Here is a 23,816-nt window from a genome sequence, read left to right as displayed (position 1 = left end):
TTTAACAACCAATATGTTGTTTGGATTATACCCACTGTTGTGGATATAGTTGCCAACACCTTCAAGGTAGCATAAAGGATGAAGGTTGTTCTCTGTTTTTGTATGGGTTCAGTAATTAAGACATTAAAACAAATAGTAACTCGAAATAGAAGTTTCATTATACAGAACAGAGTTTTGTCATGAAGTTATACTGAGTCATTGCAGCCCCTTTGAGTTTCCTTGCTGTTGAGCCCCCTCATCCTTCATCACAACACTACCTAATATTAACTTTAACTGGTCATAAAGGTGAGCACTGTTCTCACAACCAGTGTTTTATAGGAAACGCTACAGGTATCTGGTATTAGTGCCTTGACTGAAAGGTCCAAAGAGAACATTCAATGTTTATTAAGACATGATGTTCAGTTTTCCTTGAGCCTTTTTACTTAATATTCTCTCCTCACACCGTTAAAGCTCCACTTCGCCCTGTCATATAAAATATAACACAGTTTCTATTCAGATTTACATGATAAATATTTGTGCATATAAACACAAAAGTACAGGTTTTTATTCACAAAGGAAAACTTGCTTTGAAAGGGCCTACCAGTGCTCCTGAACAGGCTTTTTGTGCCCTCTGCTGATAAATTCTGAGTCTTACACTTCAACTCTAAAAATCAAACATTCTGTAATGTGTTTGAATTGAGTGATTATGATTAGTTATAGTTCAGGGCAATCATAATTTATTTCATAGTTGCTTTCATTTACCTTCTTTTCAGGTGTAGCTTTTACTTTTGTCTCTCCACATTTTATTAACATGTTCCTGGATGAAATATTGTTTTTGTCTCAGACAATATTAGACAGGAAGATACATGATTAAATGATTATAGTATCACATTTATGAGTCTCAGTAAAATAAACATTTTTTCACTGTACTGGTATGTATATACAATTGCATGTGTGCGTATTATATATGTGAATGTTTATATGTTAGTCTGTGTTATGTCTCAAGCTCATAACAACTATCCACTCTGCGGTTAAGCTGTTGCTTCTTGAGGTGTTTCTTGGTGTGGACAGGTGCCTCTGGTATGCTGCGGGCACATTGGCAGCATCGTCGTGTCTGTACACCTCAGTGCCAGTCTGTGTGGGCAGCTGGGAGGCTGCTTGGAAGAGCTGTGTGTGAGACAAACAGGCATCAGCTTTGGCATTTAGCACATAAGGGTTCAGTCAATAAATTTCAATTTCATGTAAACTAATGTTAGATAAGGTTAGATAATGCACGGATGAATATATGGGTTGTTTTCATAGTAGAACTTTGCTGGACTTTAGGAGAATAGTAATTGTTACTGAAAAATTAGTACTGCTTAAACATACTATTGTATAGCCAAGTGCCAAACTGTTGTAATAGATAGTAGTTGATAGTTAACTTGTGAGTGCTCACATGTTGAAACATGAGAGATGGCGGAGGTGACAGGTGAAGGTCTTTGCTGGTGTTGAGTCAGGCATTCAGCTGAAGGAGAAGGAGAAAATGGAGCAAACAACACTGAATGTAAGAGCACTTTAACCAAGTGTACATACAAAACAGCACATCCACAATGCTAGAGCTCAGTGTAAAACTACATCTACAATTAGTGTCTCTTACCTGTACACAGTTTCTGGCCTGCTTTGGCTCCCTCCCCCAGCAGCATCTCCTGCAGCAGGCTGTCCATTCTGGCCTCACCCAGGAGCTGTGCTAAATGGAGAGTTTCCAACATCTGCCAGGCAACACTCTGCAGGGGAGGCAGGACCAGCAGGAGTTCCCCAAACCTTCCCCGCTGCTCACAGGTTGCTTCTTCTAGCAGCAGATGGGCCTGGAAACTCAGATGTCGAACCACCTGAGGACTCTCCAAACCCGGACTGTCTGCAAAAACAAAAACATAAGAACACATAACCAAGGCCTGATATAGATATAGATATATATATATCTATCTATCAAAAATGAATTGTATATTTTATATATATAGAAGAAGCAGGAAAGGCATCCTATTCTTTGAAATACGGATTTATACATTAATGAATTTTCTGAGCATAGTCCTGTTTATGTGCAGACACTAGTATCAGGCCTTGGTTATGGTGGACATCTTTGCTGGGCTGTGGGGCAGAGTTGAATCACCTGTCAGGATCTTTGGCCATCCAGTCCGTCTCTACAGCTACTGCCTCAGGTAAATGGGCCATTAAATTCAGCAGGCAGCCAGCTCTACCCAACTGCCAAGAACATCACCACATTCTGATATTATTAGAAACTCTCCCTGAAGCACACTGAAGCCAGACCACTCAGACTAAACTATAGATGCAAAGACCAAAAAATAAACACAAGTTAGTCTGTCTGGTGAAAAAGATGAGGTGGCATAACAGGAAATATAATTCCTGACCTGGCGCAAAGAAGACAATGCTTCTGAGGCAAGCAAACTCTTTGTCTGTGATGTCCAGCTCTCTGAGAGGTTTGACCAGCTCCTCTTGGATTCTGAAAGCCACTCTGGACACCTCTGCCTCTGCACCTCTCAGGGGGATCACAAAGTTATTGCCTGCTCAACAACAAACATCCATTAATGAGCAAAATATTTTAGCAGGATGACAAAGTAGACGCTTGCAATAACAAATTTTACCTAGAAGAATGAGATTGTTGTAAGGCATTGAGCGTCTTGCTGCCCCCCAGAATAAGATTTTCTGCAGAGTGAGTTTGTAACAGGGTTACCTGCAAATAGGAATGCATAGACTTAATATAGTAACCTTCATCAGCCTGAGCTGAGGAATGTAAACACTTACTGGGCCTAGGATAAGCAGGCAGCTGCTGTTACAGCATTCTGCATAGTCATGTGTGAGTTAGCTCTTTTAAAGATCTTCAGATAATCATACCCTGTCGTCTATCGGTAGGCTGCAAAACTCAGGGATGTGTTTTGCCCATTCCACCAGCAGGAGGAGTTGCTGCTTCATTGACTCAAACGTCTCCCATGCATGCTGCCTTCTTGGAGTTGATGTCATGACTCCTAGGTGAGACCAGTCCTGAGCACTGAGAGCAGCATAGCCATAATGTAAATTCACAGTGGGCTCAGGTGATGCTGTATTGTAGGAATGAACTTTAGAAGGTGCATGAGTATGGAAGTGGGGCGGAGGATATGGGGATAAGGAAGGTGATGATGCTGCTAGGTGTGTAAGTACTTTGGCACATGGAGAGCTGTGAAGGTTAGAGCAAGACGTGGGAGGTGGAGGAGGTTATTTTACAGATTGGTAGTAAACCCTGCTGGAAGGGGACCACATGATCATGATCACGATGATGATGATGATGATTATGATGACCCAAGCAGCATACACTGCAGAAGCTCATTTCTCCCCCATATTTAGTGGCTTCCTGTCTGAAATATCACCTATATCTTTTGCGTGATTTTAGAAAACAAGGAAGGGGTCCATTCTGTCACAGACCGTTGTATCCAAGATCCGAGACATTTTACCTGTTGCACGCTGGCTTCTGCGCTCAGCAGCATGCTGATGGACAGAGTGCCCACTGTTTTTGGGCCCCTGGCTCTCTGGCTGTAGATGCAGTCTCTCTCATTCTGAACAGCTGGAGACGAAAGAGAGGAAAGAACATCAGAAAAAGGTTTCTTGGCCTCTCCAGACACCAGCCCTGCACTCCACATTTTTTTTAACCACCTTCTAAAAGAAAAGGCCTTCTCTTTCCCTCCACAAGATCCCTCTGTCCTCTGTGACACTGGAGTTGCTGTCCATGCCAACATTAGCAATGCCAAATGTTGCCTATTTTGCAGATGTGGCAGAAATTATAGAAAAAAAGTCTGCCTCCTGAAGTCTCCTTCTGTTTGGAGAATCAAGTGTATTTGTTGAAGGAGGTTAGGGAGTTTGGTTTTAATTAAATGACAAAGTCTCTAATGAGAAATAAATGGGAATTGATGAGAGGTTATATGGGTAGTAAGGTATATCTTGTACTCTGTAATGAAATGTAAAAGCATAAAGAAAAAATTTTCATTTTTCATTGTATGCAGTACAGTGGGCATACAAATATTAAAGAGTAAAAATTAATTTGTGACTATAACAATAATACTAACAGAAATGATATGTAATATTATTTCTCCCATTTTCTCTCTTCTATTTCATCTTCTTCTCTTTATTAATTGTCTATTCAAATCTTTTTCCTGATATAGAAAAAAGAACTGGTAAAGAAGAGAAAAGGCAAATATAAAATAAGGATAACATTTTAATCACTTTGAACTATGTGGTATATGACAACCAAGTTGAAGAATGTAACATTTTAGTCCTGTTTGTGGACTTGTCTTCATTTGATGTATCTTGATTTAATATTCTGATGTTGACAACAGCTTCTTACATTTGTCTCTGACAATAAAACTGGGCGTGGATGCCTGGGTGCTTGATAGTGTGAATTGTATTTAGCTGAGGAGATGTCATCACAAGTTGATGACCCCTCTGCGCAAGTCATTATGAACAGACCGATTTGAGCAGCCTCAGATTGATTCCAATATGGCTCTACAAAGTCAGACAAGAAGATTGAGTGCCAGAGTAATCACTCATCAGCGCCGTTCTCTCAGCTACCAATCAGGGGCGTATTAATCAAACTAGAGGAGGGGAAGGAACGGGAGGCTCCCTCTGTGCTTCGCTGACATGGTCCTGCATGACAATGTCACAAATGAATCTTCAGTGGAGCATCAGTTGAGACTGGGTTCGGAGTAAACAGTTACGCACAGTGTGCTCAGAGGTCAAGAATAAAAGGACTGGCTGCCAGAGGAGAATGTTTAATGTTTTCCTTCTACCACCATTGCATTTCCAGCTTAATTTGAAAGAGATATTACAGCATATTATGCAAACCAGGCAAATTAGTGAGGTAAACATTTAAATTAGTAGCTCTGGCCTTTACTTCAGGGGGTGGTGTGCATCATCTTCCCAGAAAACTGCACAGCAAATATTTGCTCATGCTCAGCCATGTTAATTATTCATGTGTAGAGACTGTTCAAGGCTCCTCTGATTGCATCTGTTTCTCTCTGCTTTTCTGCAGGAGTCAATGGAAGATAAGGCAAACAGTACACATAAACAAACAAGCATTCATTGCTGTTGAAGAGTGAAACAAAAAAAAAAAACATTCCTGTGTTGAACCAATCCCAATCCCCTAGTGTTTTTACTCGAAGCAGACCTGGAATATTTTAAATAAAAATGTTGTATGGTATAACTTAAAGTTGGAATTCACAATTTTAGAATTCACACACTGAAGTTACACTGCATAGCATCTGTGGAGGATAAAAATATTTCTTCTGACCTTCCTTTTTCATTCCAGCTCTGAAACACTTTTTGAGTCTGCAGTAACGGCACTGGTTCCTTTTGTCTTTGTCCACAATACACTGCCTGTTGAACCTGAAAAGAATCAATGGATGGATCAATGTCCCCCTTTAATATCTGTCAGAAGAAGAATCAGTTACACAGTTGAAGGTTTTGGAATTAATCACTATTTTCTTCTTGAGGATTTCCTTTCTCTTTTTAAGTGACCTGACAGCATATATATGACTATATGTATATGTACTCACCAGCCAATTTATTAGATACACCTGTTCAATTGCTTGTTAACACAAATATCTAATCAGCCAAACACGTGGCAGCAACTCAATGCATTTAGGCTTGTAGATGTGGTCAAGACAACTTGCTGAAGTTAAAAGCGAGCAGCAGAATGGGAAAGAAAGGAGATGTGACTTTGAACGTGACATGATTGTTAGTGCCAGATGGGCTGGTCAGAAGCTGATCTACTGGGGTTTTCATGCACAATCATCATTAGGGTTTACAGAGAATGGGTCGAAAAAGAGAAATTATCCAGTGAGCGGCAGTTATGTGGACGAAAATGCTTTGTTGATGTCAGAGGTCAGAGGAAAATGGGCAGAATAGTTCGAGATGATCGAAAGGCAACAGTAACTCAAATAACCAGTCGTTACAACCAAGGTATGCAGAATACTATCTCTGAATGGACAACATGTCAAACCTTGAAGCAGCAGCAGAAGACCTCACTGGGTGCCACTCCTGTCAGCTAAGAACAGGAAACTGAGGCTATAATTCACACAGGCTCACCAAAATTGGACAATAGAAGATTGGAGAAACATTGCCTGTTCTGATGAGTCTCAATTTCAGCTGCGACATTCAGATGGTAGAGTCAGAATTTGGAGTGAACAACATGAAAGCATGGATCCATCCTGACTTGTAGCAACGGTTCAGGCTGCTGGTGGTGACGCAATGGTATGGGCGATTTTTTTTTTTTTTTTTTTTTTCTTGGCACACTTTGGGCCCCTTAGTACCAATTGGACATCGTTTAAAATGTCGCCATGTCCATCCTTTCATGACCACAGTGTACCCATCTTCTGATGGCTACTTCCATCAGGATAATGCACCATGTCACAAAGCTCAAAACATCTCAAACTGGTTTCTTGAACATGACAATGACTTCACTGTACTCTAATGTTCTCCACAGTCACCAGATCTCAATCCAATAGAGCACCTTTGGGATGTGGTGGAATTGGATATTCGCATCATGGATGTGCAGCCAACAAATCTGCAGCAACTGTGTGATGCTGTCATGTCAATATGGATCAAAATCTCTGAGGAATGTTGAATCTATGCCATGAAGAATTAAGGCAGTTTTTAATGGCAAAAGGGGGTCCAACCCGGTACTAGCAAGGTGTACCTAATAAAGTGGTCGGTGAGTGTATATACTATATAGGGATAGATGGATGGTGAAATTTCTTCTATACTTCTGTGATACATATCCTCCTACTTCACAATGGCTGAGAAAAAACACAAAATGGCAATTGAATAATAACGTTGTATTGAGGAGAATCTATTACAGAACTTACCTGCAGTTGTAAGTGTGGCTGTTGCGAATGCTTCTTCTGAAGAAGCCCTTGCAGCCATCACAGCTGGATGCACCATAATGTTTACCTGTGGCTCTGTCTGCACATATGGAGCACTGAGCCCTAGCTGCATCAGGCTGTGACGATGACAAGGTCTGAGCTGACACTTGTAAATCTGTCAATTTAAAGACAGTGAACAGTAGAGTAAAACAGATATCTGGTAAAATGAAGTAATAGTACAGAATGCAATGAAAAATATTTGAATATAAGACATTAGACACTGTAAGGGAGTGAGATTCTCTATGACCTTTAAGAATCATCTCCCTCCTTTATTTGGTTGCTAATGAATAAATAAATATCTCTGAGTCTAATCTAACAAGCCCCAGAAGCACCCGAGACAGATCACATAGCTGAGAGAACATTGGCTTTGTTAAGAGCAAACAGGCACCTTGACAGAAACGATCATTCATGATTGCTTTCATCAATGAAGGCACATAATAAATCTTATTACACCTCTGTGAATCTCATACATGGACACATCTTTGCAGCAAGATGTTGACTGGGAACATACAGCCCCTTAGGAATTATCTGGGCATTGTTTCATAGGTCTGGCTGGTGCAGTGTTGATGCTAATAAAAGCTGTGTTCTGTATAGAGGTATGGCTGCTCTATGTGACTGCCAGTGCCATAGGACTCAGAGGAGCAGTGCTGCTTATTACTCAAGAGAAAGAGGAAACTCCCCATTTAATTAAAGTGGTCAGAGGTCAGTGGAAAGCCAAAGTCCACAACTCTACTCTGGCTAATTTTACATTGGGTGCTCTGTTTAGATTTAGTCTCCATCCACGTTCTAAATTGCATCCTGCCTGTGTTTGATTGCTGCAGGATTGTCTCTCGTTAAAAGCACTGACCGTCAAATACACGTTCTTGGTGCAGTGTTCCTTCACTGATGCCGGTACTGTACAGACCCCAGGCTATAATGTATGTAAATTGCATGCTTAGTTTAGGGAGATGAAGCAGCTAGGGATTACAATTTAACAAGGAAAATGCTTTCTGTGGTCAAAGATCAGTTAGATTGAATTAAGAGATTAGAATATATTTGCCTTGCAGTTATCTGGATTTAAAAAGTGGTCTGTTGGTAAAGCTTCTCCATTTAAGGGTGGCAAAGAAAGAGCCCAGTTCAGCTTAACAGAGCTATAGTATAGTTATAATAATGACAGAGGGGAAGATTATGAAGGTAATGAGAACAGAATCGAAGATATGTAAAGTTATCATCATACCTGTTGTATTTGTTTGTAGTGGTATCACCATCATGCTATTTAACTGTTCAATGTCAGTGCTGCGCTGCGTGTCCTCCAGTTTCAGGATAATTCCTGTAAGCTTGATGGTTCTGGTGAGGCTTTACAGTTAGACAGTTTTTGAAGCTGGTTCATATACAAAACTCTATCAACAGTGACTGTAACTCCCAGATTACACATTCAGTTCAGCTCCTCTTTCTCCCAGGTCTTCAACGTGTGGGCACAATCCCATTCCTTCTTCACACTTCTTGGCAGCTTTTGTTTTTGTCTTCTTGAACGCTCTCTGGGTGTTAATCTTCTTTAAAATGTAATTTCTAACATTCTTGTGTTGCTGCTCTGTGATAGTCTCCTCCATTGACTTTTCACTGAAAAGTGGGCCATTGTCTGCTTAGCTCTTATCTGCAAAGAATACAAAGGGGAGAGTTCAGAAATAGATAAACAAAACTTACTGTGAGGGCCAAAAACAGATAAGATCTGTGAATTATCTGTTACAATATATTTGTGACTGGTTAATTTTCTTATAAAAATAAATGGCAGCAAAAAAGTCAATAGCCACCAACCATTAGCAATCAAAGGCACTGAACTGAATTTTCCCTAACATTTACATGGTGATCTCTTACTTTGGACAATCAATATGGCACAGAGGAGTGATAGCACAAATAAACAGTGGGAGCCTTTTATGGATGGTGCCTGATTAACCTTTGCTTTTAGTTTTAGAGTAAGTGATATAAAACCATGTTCATTGCAGTGTGCAGAGATGACATTATAGTTTATAGTGCATAGCTGTTTTTTGTTTCCATCTTGCTGATAAGTGGTATTTTATTTTCTTGATGGAGACAGAGTTTACGATATTGCTAAACTTTACTTTGCTCACTTATTCTTTGGTCTGGATTTATATAATACAAACTGTTGTTAGAAATGTTACGGAGAAATCATTGATCATTAATTGAAACTTTGCATACATAGTTTATAACCATTCTCTTTGGGTTAAAGAGAATAAATTCTGTAGAATCTATAAAATATGGTTTTGCTAAGGAAAAAAATATTACGTAGTACATTTATAGATGTAAGTCTGCATATCTTGGTAGTCTATATGAGCTCAAATACAATACAAGAAAGATGCATGTAGTTTTTTTTTTTTTTTTTTTTTTTTAAAGATCTTAGGCACACAAGTCACAGTGTGTGTAAGAGCAGAGTTTTGAAAACATAAGACAAGGATAAAGGTGAACGTGGTCGTCCAATTTTTTAAAAATTATAACAAATTATATGTCAGACCACATATGAGCTTTCCCAGTACTGATATCCATCATACTTTGGTGTAATGGGATTTCCTGGGTGAGTAGCACTCCTTTCTTGAATGTCACACTAGGCCGCAGGTCAGACCTCCCCTGGAAGACTCTTACGCTCAAGCTTGGTTTAGGTGATTGATAGATCATAAAAAACCCCCAAGTCGCAAGAGGACTGCAGAATAGGTTTCTCTGGTCTATGAAACTAAGTCATGGAAGGGTTAAAAATGAGCCATGAATATTGATTGTCTAGTATGTAAATCTAAAAACATCACATTCAAAATAAAAACTATAAATGCTACAATACAAAAATATACATATCCATGCTACAGAATAACTAAACAACAAATACTTTCAATCTGTACGCATTTCATTTCTTCATTAGAAAACACATTTTGTTTTGATTGAACATAACATTAATCTATTACAGCAAATATGTTATATTTAATTGGATCCTCCAGTAATGATGGATTCTCTGTGGATGATGACCTTAGTCATGCAGATGAACGTCATTTAGGATGTCAGGACTTTCTATGTCCACCAGGAGGGGGAGACAGAGTACACCTTATCTGTCCAACTGGTCTCAGTTTTAATCCAAGCAGGAGCTAAAGCTTACTAAAGCACTGCATCATCAATGTAGCTATAAAACACTTTTATAGGTAAATTTACTCTATGTTTCATTTGGGGTCCTAAACAGTATTGTCTTTTGCCTCTCAGCATCCATGTAACTATGCATTTTAAATAAATGTAAGCATTTTACTTACATAATATTAAATGATACAAAAATCAATGAAACATAATGAAGGTTTGTTTATATCACCATTTTAATTGTTCTCTGTGAACTATTGCTAACTTACAAGCATACAACATATCCCATATTTGGGTATAAACTCTCAAGAAACTCAGCGTTCAGTTGTTTGATATAGGCTACCTTTACCAGAACTAGATCAGATTCATAATCAGTTTTATTGCCAAATATGTTGGACACACAAGGAACTTGAATCTGGTGCAGTGGCTCTCAAAGTGTCAATATATAATATATAGTAATATATACAAACCACAGTGTCACTGTAGTTAAAGTACATTGAAGATATTGTCTTGGGTATCATTTATGACCAATGTATTCAGACAATTTTCTGTTATTTATATTATTCAATCACTTTTCATATTCCACTCTAAAAAACCAATGCAGAGGTTTAGTGGTGGTTTAAGACACTGACCATGTAATTGCAGCATTCCAACTCTAGTCCTTCCAGGAGCCATTTTATACATCATTTCTCATTTAATTTCCTATCAGCTTTCTGTTTTAATGTATACTTTCTAATAAAGACAAAAATAATTTAGTTTAGTTTAAAAAAAATGCAACATTTTGTCTGATAACGAGTTGCACAAGAATGTACACCAAAGAAGTGAAACACCAAGACTACTAGTATAATCCGAGATCTGCAATTTGTTGAGAAAAAATTACTTTGTGTAAAATGTTTCACTTAAGCTGTTAAAGGAGTGTGCTGTGCTGCTGTGAGGAAATAGGAAGACTATTTTGTGTTAAGTTACACCATTAGTTGTTTTAAAGGATATGTGACAGGATATGCCTTCATTCAACCCTCAATTGCATACAGGCAACACAGGGAGAGAAAGAGGGGCACAACATGCAGCAAAGGTCTTAAACTGGAATAAAACTGTGAATGTTGCGTTTATGTGTCATGTGCTGCAATCACTGGACTACCAGGACAGACCATATGACAAAATTCTGTTCCATTTAAACTCATAAAAACTGATCTCAAAACACTAGTCAAAGCTGGTGGCCCGTTTTTGACAATCTCATTGACATGTATAGCCTACTACATGCTGTGAGATAAAATAATCAAAATCTAACATTGTTTAGCTTCTGACTAGGAAAAGATTAAGACTAGTACACAGATGAACACAGAATGACCTCCATTGTTCAAAAATGTACAATACCTTAAGAATTGATCTGTTCTCAGGCCCTCTCACCTGCTCTGACATACTATGTGCCAGTCAGCCTCTGGGTTCTGACTGACCCTCAGTCACATAAATTATTTATGCTTCTCCAGAATTACAATAGACGTATTCCTGCCTTACTTGTCCAGTTATTACTTGGTGGGTATAAAAGACAGGAGTGCTGCATAACAGATACAGGTTAGAACAGTAAACGAATGAAATGAAATATTTCTGAAATATTTGCTCTTCTGATAAGAGCATTTTCTGTGGAGTGTTTCTCCAGTCCAAACAAGGTCTGACACATTTGATTCATATGGCTAGATCTCGAACCACCACCTGAATACCAATGCAACAATAAGCCCCGAAAGATTAATATGAGGTAGAGTCCAAAAAACTAAACCACTGCCTTTCGAGTTACATTCAAAAAAAGGAGGGAAAGTAAAACAAAGCAGCAGAAATTGGTCATAAAAGCATGATAAGCACATGATTTAGTGGGGCGATAAAGAATGGAAAGGTGGCCATTCATCATAGAGGCTAGCTCACCAGGAGAGGGCCTGTCACAGACACCACCAGATCTGGGAGGTGTTTTGGGAGAAAGAAAGTGCCTCCAGTTGCCCCTACAACCTGCAATGTCTTTTCCAGATGGACACATGCAGACCTTAGATGGGTGACGAGAGTTTTGTCTTTGCTGTTCTGCAGCTCCTTTGTCACAGCATGGTTGAGGGATGGATGTTGTTAACTACAAAGCTGAGAAGAGACTAAAGAAAGCTTAGTACCGTAGAACCAGATGGTGGCTTTACTGTGCTAACTTCAGATTACGTTGTAATATTCATTCATTCATTCATTCATTCATTATCTTATACTCACTTATTCCTAATTAGGGTCACGGGGATCTGCTGGAGCCTATCCCAGTTCTCTTTGGGTGAAAGGCAGGGGTACACCCTGGACAAGTCACCAGTCCATCACAGGGCCACACTCTGTAACAATACAGGCTATTATAATGGAAACATTAACCCTCCTCACTGAATAGCAAGACACTATGAAAAAGGACCTGAATTTGGCTTAACTCCAGTCAGCAGCTTGACACATTATGGGAAACTAGACTGTGCAGTTGTCTCTCTCAGTGGGTAGAGTATTTGAACTGAAGTAATTAACATACATTAGGTTTTGTTTACGTTTCACAAATCTCATGTTATCTCTTTTTTTCACGTACCTACAGCAAGCTAATATGAGAAGTCAGGGTGAGTGAGAAAATTCTGGGTATGACAGACTTTGATTTCATCTCACTTAGGCAAACTTAAAATTTCTTGATTTTTCAGCTCTGGGGAGCATATGTTGTGCTAATGCACTAAGGGTGAGACGCTGAATGGTTAATGCATGGACTCGGTGCAGCAGGCATATATGAAACTTTGTGATAATTGAACTGAAGTTATATTGTAATCACTTAGTTAATTCTTGTACATAGTGAACCGGATTCAAATTCCTTGTTTGTGTGCACAATCTTGGCCAAGAGAGATGATTTTGATATTAAGCATTTATGTTTTTAAACATCTGGCAGTATGACACATTTCCACTGAATTAGTTTATCAGATCATTTAAATTTATACATTGATTTCCATTATTTTTCGCAGAATACTAAGTGACTTTGGTTCCATTTTCAACAAACGTAGAGAAATGTCACTTCTGGTTGCCATGTTTGGAATAATTAAAACTCTTAACTTAACCAAGGAGATAAAAATGATCTTTACTGTGCAGCAGACTTACATTTTTTTTTTGTTTTGAATGAACAGAAAAGGCTTGTAGACGTCTGAAATATTTCTTCTTCTAAGTATTGTGAAACGACCTGTCAGAGTTTAAAAGTTTAACCTGAAAGCTTGAAACATTACTTTCAGAAATGCTCCAGTAACATTAATATTAGTTAACTAATCTGAGCTAATTTTAGGTAGCTTATGGTGCTGTTAATTAATACTAATTGTCCACAGTTTAAAACATCCGATTAACATTAAAAGACAATGAAGGCTACAAGTGACCAAACCACCTGTAAGAGCAAACAGACAGGAACAGTGGAAACCTGCTCCACATTGAATCAGGTTACTTAGCTAGTTAAACCTCTAATGGTCAAGCATGCATTTAACAGACTGACAGCAGAGTTAAATGTCTCTAGGTTTGTCTGAAAAGTTAATTAACCAGACTAAAGTAAACTTTTATTTATAATAGTGTTACAAACATAACTCCAATTGGACACTGCTGACTTAAAGTCCACAGACTAGGGTGCTGTGTTGTGTTTTTACTGCCACTTTCTGTTTCAATTTGTTAAGAGAAACTGGAAAGAACAGTTTAAATTATTAAAATGAATCTTTGATTATCAAAATATTCATTTTTTTCTTGGTTGATTTAATGATTGACTGATTACAGTTCTAATGCCAAGAAAAGGATATTAAAGGCAATATTTAAGAAATAAAGACAAGTAGAAAGGCTTCTTGACTGCTTCCTGAATGATGAAGGACAGCCACAGTAATTTGGGTTGCTATTGTTTTTAAGAGATGATATAAACCCTAACACTGGCTACACACGTGCCGATTTTCAAATTTTGTAGTACCGATTCCAGCAGGCACAAGGTGTCACAGAAATTCAAGTGATCAGACTTGACTTTTTCTCCCAGGCCTTTTCCTTGGCCCTGTTGTGATATGTCTTGCATGAGACATTATAAAGGCGCTCGTCTTGTTGCCGTAATTGTACATACTGGTCTTCTTTTCTATTTTCTATATTCCCTTTGGCTCAGGTTGTTAGGGCAATGTTCCTTCCTTTTTAAGAAAGCTGTTCTCCGCTCTGTCCAAAATCTGCCCGCTTGTGCTCCCTGCTTGCTCATGCTGCACTGCTCACATGCTCTGACCCCCCCCACCATTGTTAGAGTGAGCAAATCGGACCAAAAGTCAGCCAACCTGAGGTGATAGAAATTGTCTCCATTCTTAATTGTTGGCTTGGCAGAGTGACTTCCTGAAGTCATTTCCATAAGCAAATATGAGAGTCTTTATTCGGTCACTGGGGCAGGCCAAGCAAAACTGGAACTTGTCATTTTTACACTTGTGTTTTGCATAAATTACACAAATTAGAAATAATGGGTTACCTAGTGAGCTTTAAAGGATCTGGTAGGTGGATTTTGCACGAGGCCTGGCTAGTTGTTTCCAATTTTTGTGCTAAGCTAACCAACTGTTGGATATATCTACTTTTTTAACATATAGACATGAAAGTGGTATCTGGGTTCTCATCAAAATCTCAACAAGTCACATATTTTTGCGAAATTTAAAAATTTGGACTTCCATGTAGTGTCTGTGATTGTTTTCAAGAAACTTCTCTCTTAAAATTGTTTTTTTTTTTTTTTTTTTTTAATATTGTGGGATATTGTCGATCCTCTTGCCATCATAAACATACAATTAAAAAAAATCAAAATATGTATTTTATGATACTGGTAACATTAAAGCCCAATGTTTTAGTTTAGGGAATTCTGAAGTCTGAGTTGTTACCATGATTGTTGTTTAAAATCTCAAGGTCACACCATGACTTTTCAATGTCTTCAAGTGGTGTTGATTAAGTAAGCTGAGATGTGCGTTGAGGAGACTACTGCTTACAGAAGTTCAAGAATGTCTTAAGTGGAGAACCCCATTTTGCCTCTCTACTTGTCAGGCTCAATAAACTAAATGTTTGTGTGAGTTACTAAAGAGGCTTTCATATGCCATCCATCTCTTTTAAGGGCTTTTTGTTCTGTAAACAAGAATCCCAACGTCCCTAACACTTTGAAGCTGTGTATTGGCATATTTGCTTTTTCTTATGTGTCAGTGTAGAAAATGCGATTTGAATACTGAACTGTGGATGATTTTGTATCGTTTTCTTCCTGTTTGTATCTTTTTCCCTTCTTGAGGTCTGAGTGTGTCCATGACGGCGAATAAAAGAAAAACATACAGGGTACTGTGGAGAAAGCTTAAAAAAACTCCCTTTTTTTTCAAGGTCCTCTGCAAACCAGCATTTTAATTAAAACCACTTGTTTCCAAACCTGTACTTAATGTTTCCCATTAGTCATGTTTGAGGGATTACAGACAGCACCAATGAAAGTCAAAGATTAAATGGAAAATGCAGATGTATGAACAATGCGGCTTGTTTTATAGCTATCACAGCTTTTTAGTAATTTTGGAAAATTAACTGGGATTGACAACGTTCCCTACATCCCCTACGAATAAAGATGACATTCTTTGAAAAGAGGAAAAATCTGGAAGGGGTTTCTTGGTTGCAGGTCAGCAGGGGATCCTTACAGGAAGTTTAAAGATTTCTCAGAAAACATTTTATTCTTTTATCACATTATCAGCACTGCCCAATAAAACCTCAATAGTTAGACTATTAACTAATCCATATGTTTCCTGAGTGTTTTTTTCTCAACTCCAGAATAATAGAAGATGGCATAATCTTTTTTTGACCATTTATTTTGAAACCTTTTAAGTTGAAATAAAATGTACTCAAAACGACATTTTATGTAAAGAATCACTATGATCATAGAAGCACAGAAGTGCTAAGCAGCACTTTGATTTCATCATCTGGTTAGTAATAACTTTCAGATGGGACGCAAACACGCTAATAATGACCCAGCTATCAGATGTAATATTCGTTAGCTTTTCTTTATGCATTGTGAAATGTTAGTGACCCTTGAATAAGGGTTAGTACCCCTGTCATTCAAGGCTCTTACAGCTTCTTCCTCAAATGTTCTCAAATGTCTTTGGGCAGAAAAAAAGAGAAGACTGGATGGCCTCTGCCCTTCCTCATTTCCTAGTGCTCTCTGCTCAGATATCATATCCACACATGTTGGAACTGGCAGAGGATTAGTGTTTTTATACCTTAATTTGCTGATGCATGTATCCTAGGCCTATGTCTTTAAGTATGTGCTGTTTCTCCTTTGATCTTCCATAGAGTTTTCTTGTTTTACACTTACAGTGCAGTGTTAGCATTGTGGCTCTGCATTTACAATGCATTTAGGACTATTATCCAACTAAAGCAGATGATAAAAACATCTTTTGTACTTTTGTGACTTGATGAGAGACTGTGGACAAAGTGATGGATGTAAGAACAGATAACCTATACTGCATCTAGTGCTGGAGGAAGCAAAGGCAGTGATCAGTAATGATTTTGGCCATTGGCCCAATATTATTATTAAGAATGGCTACAGATAACAATACACAATGTGTGAATTAAATCATGGCGTTGGCTTTGCCTCTCTCTGTTTGTGAATTAGCACACTCTCTACTCTCCAGCTGATATTCAGAGGAGAAAATAAAGGGAGAGGAAAAAAAAAGAAGATAAATGACTACAAGGGTTTCAAAATGAGGTATGAAAGTGTTTTTTTTTTTTTTTTCCATTTCAAGATTTTGGCATATTTATGGGGCATTACTGGAGGAGCTCGCCATTTAATGATTATTTGCAAAACGCACATATTGTTCACATCAAGCTTACAAAAGCTGAAGGCACAGCCATGTGATCATGACCTCGTAGCTGAATGGCCAAGCTGCACGAGGGAAATATGATTGAGCGTTTGCGAGAGAGACACACAATTAATAATGAAACCAAGTTATAAAAAATAAATAATGTAGGAACATTACTTGTCCGAAAGTGTTGTGTTAAGCAGCCTAAAGCACCCACACAATGCTGGAGAGGCATGATATGATGCAATTACTTAGTCTATCCAAACACTTGCTCAGTAAGAGGAGAGAGAAAAACAGAGCTTAGGAAGTTGTGTGCAGAAATGATCAAAAGTTTAACTCTGATCCCTGCTGGATTTCCTGAAGATGTTTTACACATGGTTGTGAATGTGAAGTACTCTCTGCATCATCATATTATCTTGAATCACATTATCTTCAGTCAATAGTGCTGCACTTTTTCTTCCTATTGGGTTGAAATACTCCTCCACAAACATTTTAATGTTAAAAGTAGTACTGATGATCAACAATTTGATGTACCATTGGGATAAGAAAGCCTCTGTCTTTTTAAAAAGTGAAACCTCTTTGTTATACTCTTTTGTTATTTGTAATTCCAACATCATGTGAGATTATTCCAACTTGTTAAAACAGTGTCATGTTATACCATATGTGCGTGAATGCTAAGATGGAAAGCTAGAGGCCTGTATTGTCCTGACTCCAGAAATGTAACCACTGACTCTTGGGGCTGAATGAGATGAAAATATGGAGTGCTTTTACTCTGCTCGGCCAAATGTGAAATAAATAAAAAGAAAGGAAAATGGCTGCTCTCTTGGCTGTACCCTTGGTCCCTTGCTCTTTGTTAAAACCATATCTCTGCTGCTCCATTGCCCCCAGCTACATTAAATCCCATTAAATTCACCTTCATTAAAGCAGTCCTCTCTACTCCTTGCAGCAGCCCTGGTGCGGGCCTCTCAAGGACAGAGAAGTAATGAGGGTGGACTGGATTTAACCTTGAAGAGTACAGGTTTTCATTTCCAAATCAATAACTTATGGTTCAAAACTGCCACTAGATCCAGGCTATAATTTTCAAGTATTAATTGTGTGGATTATGTTTCTTCAGCAGTGAAAAGTGTTTAACTGTAACCTGCAGTGTAGATATAACATTTGTCTTTTTTTTCATTTTTACAGTAGGAATTGACAGCTTGCACATTTAGTATATCAGTGAGTGTGTGCATATGTACACATAACTGCACAGATGGGATAACTTAGGGAGATTGTATTTCAAAGAGTCTGTATAAGTAATTAGGCTGTTGGTGCAGTTTTCTTCAGTGAAACCAAGCAGAGGGCAGTAGGCTGGAATTTATCCTTCTTTTTAATCCAGTGTTGCAGTACAGTGTCATCATTCACTCTAAAGAGGTAAGAATATAAGAAATCACCTTGACGGCTGTGTAAGGCAAGTTTTGGCAGTCACCTGCTGTCAGAAGACGTAGGGAAATATGGATTATGAATGAAAAAATTAACATGTGGATGAGAGACAGCAGGGACAGGGGGAAAAGAAAATTGCCTGACCTACAGTAAAAGAGTAAAATTGTTTCAACTCCTGTCATTTTCCCTGTTTTAGTAGAAAATGACAGGAGTTGCCGTCATTGTCACATGATTGTATGGAAAGCATTAACTTGTCCTGCGGTGATAATTTCTGGCCCGACATGTTCGTAATATGAAATATTGGATCTTTTCATAAAATGGGGAGGGCTGAGGCTGTGGTGATCACTGGAGCTTAATTTTTTAATCAACTTCTCTTTTAAATGAGGCTTTATTAAATTACAAAGCTCACACAGTGGGAGTGGGACAAAGGCAGGGATGGCCCAGTGTAAAAAAAGAAAAAAAAAAAAGAGCTTTGTGGGATAATTAAATAAAATTAATAATGAAAAGGAAAAAAACACTGCTAGCATATGCTAAAAAGAATGGGAATAAGAAGAAACCTTGTAGCCATTTCCATGGGCTGCTTTTTTTTTTTTTCTCATTAGGTCTCTGGAAATGTAGAAATGTGAAAAGAAGAAAGGAATACCAAGTCTGAAAGATACTGATGGATAATAGATGGATACAGTACATTCGTGCATAGTGTAAATAGAAATAACTGTAAATATACCTATTTTTGCTACTCGGTGAAAGGAGATGTGATTAAAGCCAAAAAAGGCTTTGGCAGCTTTGGTGAAGCTTAAAAGTCTGAGAATGCAAACTACCTTGTCATCCTTCACAGCTGAGTCTAATGGTGCAGTAATACATTTTTATAAACGTGGTAATACAGAACAGGGACAGGTTACTTTATCTTTTTCAACTTAATAATCCCATGAGTGGCTTGTGGTCTACTAGTTAAGGTGTTTCTACTCCTATATCTTGGTTAAAGACTAAAGGTAGTCTGTTGTTGGCTCAGAGGCTTTGGAATAGCCTGTCTGAGAAACTCATGCTGGTCAGAGTCAGTGCCATTTGGTGAATTGTACTTCTTTTTAAAGCTTCCTTAAATGATATTTGTTCTGTTCTCCTAGCCTTTATGTCATTTCACATTGAAGGCTTTTCTTCACCATTCCCTGTGAACAAATGAAAACATGATAGAAGGGTTATCAGTTATCTCAGGATCTCTAGTTATTGATTTTAAGGTTTTACCTTTTATCACCACCGACATTATTCTTTACAAATTTGTGGTGAGGACAGATATTTGCAAATGACATGTTCCAGCAAGTCACCACTTGGCTAAGTCAACAATCTTTACAAGTTGCTGATCGGACTGGACCCATTTTAACTCAACTCAGCAGTAACCCACCCATGGGTTTGTTAACAGCACTCAAACCTACTAAACTATAGGGCCGTGTTCAGACTGACTTGAGCCTTGCCTGAAAAAGAACACAACCCTCTCATTCATTTAGTTGAAGCTAATCTGTTGACATGGTATGTGTGTCAATTATGGACTGCATTAAAAGATGGATGATGTCACAGCTCCCCTCAATAGAAGCCATCGTAAGTGAAGGTTGCGATGGCATGATGAAGGGCTTGGAGTATAGGTCTTGTCCCTTGGGTGGATCATGAACGAAATAAAATTTCAAATTACAAATCTTATATGTTTTTTTTTTCCCAAAGCTGAATTTCATCATTTTAGGTAGATATTATTAGTATAGTATTATTAGATAGTATTTGTCATAACAGCATTTTCTGTCCCACACATTGCTTTAGCCCGTATGCATCTAATTGGAACAATGATGCACTGTCATTGTTTGGCTAATCACAGGGGTCACATTTGTCTTGTTTAAGAAAATATGAGATGAGTATTTCCTTTATGTTGAAAGCTTTTGTCTTATACTTCCTGAGAAATAAGAGTTAGTATCCTGCTCTGTGAAGCATCACCCTTGCTACACTGCTTTGTGTTTTATCCACTACAGAAAATGTCTTTGGCCTACTTGCCTTGTTTTACTATTGCCTTTAACATTTTACACAGTTGTCCTTGGCATTTTGAAGAGCCTTATGATTATTTATAGTCTCATTGTACTGCTGGCTATGGCTATAATATGCAATCTCATTTAGTATGCTGTTTTTTTTGTCCCAGAGAGTCATCTGATTGGGTTTAAGGAAAAAAATCGCAGTCTTTTATTTTTTTTAAGAAGTTGATATTCCTTACAGCTGTTGCTAAAGTGGCTTATATCATGGCAAAACTCCTTAATGTACTCTTAACGGCTGTTCTTTTGGATACTCCTTTTGGAAATGCATCTGTCTCTGGGACATTTTGTTTAATTAGTTTTGGTAATGTAACTCCATGAGCAGTTTGGTTAGAAAGTTTATTTTAATAATGGTTGAGATCAGCCTTCCACATCCAGCGGGGCGGAGATGAACGTATGTGACCGGGGGTGCTGGGACAGGAGTCTTGGTTGTATTGATTAGAGTTATAGTAGCTTACAATGATCAGCAATTAATATAAACTGATATAACAGTGAATTATTCTTTCTGAAGAGTAACAGACATATTTCCCTGCCAGATGAGTTTATTCTGTACAGTAGACATGTTGCTGTAAGAAAGTACAAAATGCCTCACCTGGTATTTTTTTGAGCTAGATGAAAAATGCTATGACCTTTTTTTAAAAAAAACATTTAGGATCATCATAGACAGGCCTTAGCTTTACAAAGCTGTCAGTATACCAAGGTTAACCACTTATTGTTTTCTTATTAGAAATTGCACTGTACATCAGAGCAAACAATGGCAGGTAGAATACAATACTTTGCCAGTGGGAGGCTTGACCTTATGGGATGTGTACTGCCTGCATTGACTGTCACAGTGTTTCACTAGGACTGTTTATAGAGCTTTCCAGTCACAACTGACTGTAGATATAAAAACTCACACTGCATATTAGCCAATTTAAACTGATTATTCAGTTAGTTGCTATGTTTGACAATGTTGACCATTTTGACTAATCGACTAATTGATTATTCAACCGCATCCCTAGTGCATATGTTGTAGCAGTTCGAAGGTAGAGGACAGTATAAACATACAAACGTATGAAATGAGTGTCCTGTTTATATCAGTGCACCTGAGGTGCAGACAGTCCGCATGTACTTACAATTTTGCCTGCGGAGGCATTGCAGACAAAATTTACGTCGCATGAAAATGCTGGCGGTGGAAAACATAATTGGCTTTAACAAATTAGTTCACTTCTGTGTGAAGTTTGACCGTTTTTCTAAGTTTGAATCGGTTAAGTAATTTCCATCCACAGTCTAACATCATTTTAGTTGGATGAGATGAAGACTCACTGGAAGAATCTGTCCAAATGGTTAGAGTGATTGCCGCTTTTTGTCAGATCCAGCTTGTGAACCTGTCTCCCACACAATGCATGCTTGACTTAGCCCCTGCCACCCTGTGAATAGAAATATGGAGGTAAAACACTAAAAGAATGCAATTTGACAAGTATGCATATAAAATAGATGAAAATTGAGAAATAGATTGTAATATCTGCAGGAGATTTCCAAAATACAATTTCTGAGCTTGACCCTGTACGGTTTTACAGCTTGTTCCTTCAGCAAAGGATTGTCATGTTGCGCTTTTCTCTACTGGTTTTCAGTTGTGCCTTTTATTCAAAAATGCCAAAATGGAATGTGACCAGGAAACCCTATACTTAGCCATGCTTTTAAAGAAAATAAAAACACCTCTGGTGCACCCAGTTCACTCATCCATCCATAGCATCATATCTAATGTCAGTCACAAAATCTTTAGCTGGACTTCAAAGCTGAAAGTATGGTAAAATCATATTTCAGCACGTAATACTGTGCGTATAGTCACTACAGAGCGTGTAGTTGAGCAAATTCAGTTAGCCCAAACCTCTTCCAGCCAAGGCTCTGAAGTTTTTCACTCGTGCCAAGTATGTTGTGAAATTGCAAACACTTTTATGTCTGTCTGTCCATCAAACTTTATAATGCTCTGATTTCTACCCCACTGGCAGTGTCTTTTAATTAGATTATACTGTAGGAATAACCTGAGTTCAGAATGCCAATTTGTGTCCCAGACGGTGTAAAATTTGCTGTTACACTACTGCCAAACAGAGCAGGTGAGAGCAGACAAGGTCCCCAGGCAAAAAGCAGCTGACTGCTCCTTAAGAGTTTTTCTGTCTCTCCCTTTCTTTTACCTCTCTCTTCCATCTTTGCAGTCAGACATTAGAGGCATGAGTGTATAAATAAACATGTTATTCAAGGGTCTGACAATCAAAGTAAAATACAGAAGTTTTGGTACAGATGATGTCTCCAGGGTAGAATTTTCTATTCTATAGAGAACAGTAATTTTGGCAAGCCATGAAAGAATGTGTAGTGTATGAGCTATTTATTGAAACTGACAGTATGTTAGTTCACTCAGTCATTATACTGATTTCTGACTGAGCAAAAGGTCAACCAAGTGTCTACAGCTGGGTACAAAAATAAATGATCGGAAATTTTATTTCATCCTGTATTTTAACATACGTGGTTGAGTGCCAGTTGTGATTGTGTAACAAAATAATATGAAAATATTGTGATCAGAATTATCTGTAGTACATGCTTGTAAAAGTCTGACTTTTGTGTGTTAGAAATGTATAATTTACTTTGAAAATACCCTGTGTTTAAAGAATATAGCCAATGAAAGCAGCAAACCAACAGCTGCAGGTAATTAGAGCTGGCCCAGAAATGGCTAGGGATTCAAAGTAAACATGGACGGTTTCCACAATCAACAACATTTACAAATGCAGAAGAAGGAAGCTACTGAATTTTTGAAGAATGTGCAGTGGGAATGGAAAACATAGAAGCATGAAGCCAGCAGATGTTGAAAATTAAATATATGCAGCATGTGGCTAACAGGACTGTGGGCTTATTCTTCTGATGGTAGACCCTGGAGTTCCAGAGGGCTAGAGGACAGCTGTTCCGGGTTAATACTTACAGGTTTACATCCAGCCAGCCATAGCTTTTTTTTAAAAAATGGATTTCCTTCAGGGGAAACAGACGTTAGCTTTGGTGCATACCTGTGGCTTTCTGCTGTTGTTTGCTATAGTACACATATCAACTCTGATTCCTTAAAATTGGTCAGGAGTTTGCAACACACTACATTTGGCTGTTGAATTGACTCAGTTTAAATGGCTGGATGAAACCAAACCCTTACAGACTCTTATTTGGCCTCAGAGAGAGATCAAATTCTTTCAGGCATAGCCCTGAAATACTTTAGTCTGTGAGTGCCAACTGGTTCTACTTTAAATTGCTGAAAAGACTTGAATTATAGATGATTGGCAGAAGGAACCTGATGCGCACTTGTGTCTTTGTGTGCGCCCCCAGCTATGGCTTGCAAAGTTTTCAGTGATGCACAATTTAGATGTTTTTTTTTCTGTCATGTGAAGTAAACACACACACACACACACACACACACACACACACACACACAAGCAAACATAACTTGT

General features: G+C 38.2%; 1 protein-coding gene across 1 annotated transcript; it reads right to left on the bottom strand.

The window, feature by feature from the left end:
• Positions 1-963: 963 nt before the first annotated feature.
• On the bottom strand, positions 964-8,512 carry LOC113138274 (hepatocyte nuclear factor 4-gamma). The gene is given in 13 exon segments (XM_074933667.1): positions 964-1,146; positions 1,401-1,483; positions 1,616-1,873; positions 2,385-2,537; positions 2,619-2,664; positions 2,666-2,707; positions 2,869-2,956; positions 2,958-3,022; positions 3,462-3,571; positions 5,291-5,385; positions 6,867-7,038; positions 8,140-8,249; positions 8,334-8,512. Coding segments are annotated over 13 exon segments (1,584 nt in total).
• Positions 8,513-23,816: the final 15,304 nt, after the last annotated feature.

Source organism: Mastacembelus armatus, chromosome 3 (genome assembly GCF_900324485.2).
Source record: "Mastacembelus armatus chromosome 3, fMasArm1.2, whole genome shotgun sequence".
In the NCBI taxonomy this organism is placed as follows: domain Eukaryota; kingdom Metazoa; phylum Chordata; class Actinopteri; order Synbranchiformes; family Mastacembelidae; genus Mastacembelus; species Mastacembelus armatus.
Note: the sequence above shows the minus strand (reverse complement) of the source record. Positions and strands in the feature narration are given on the sequence as shown.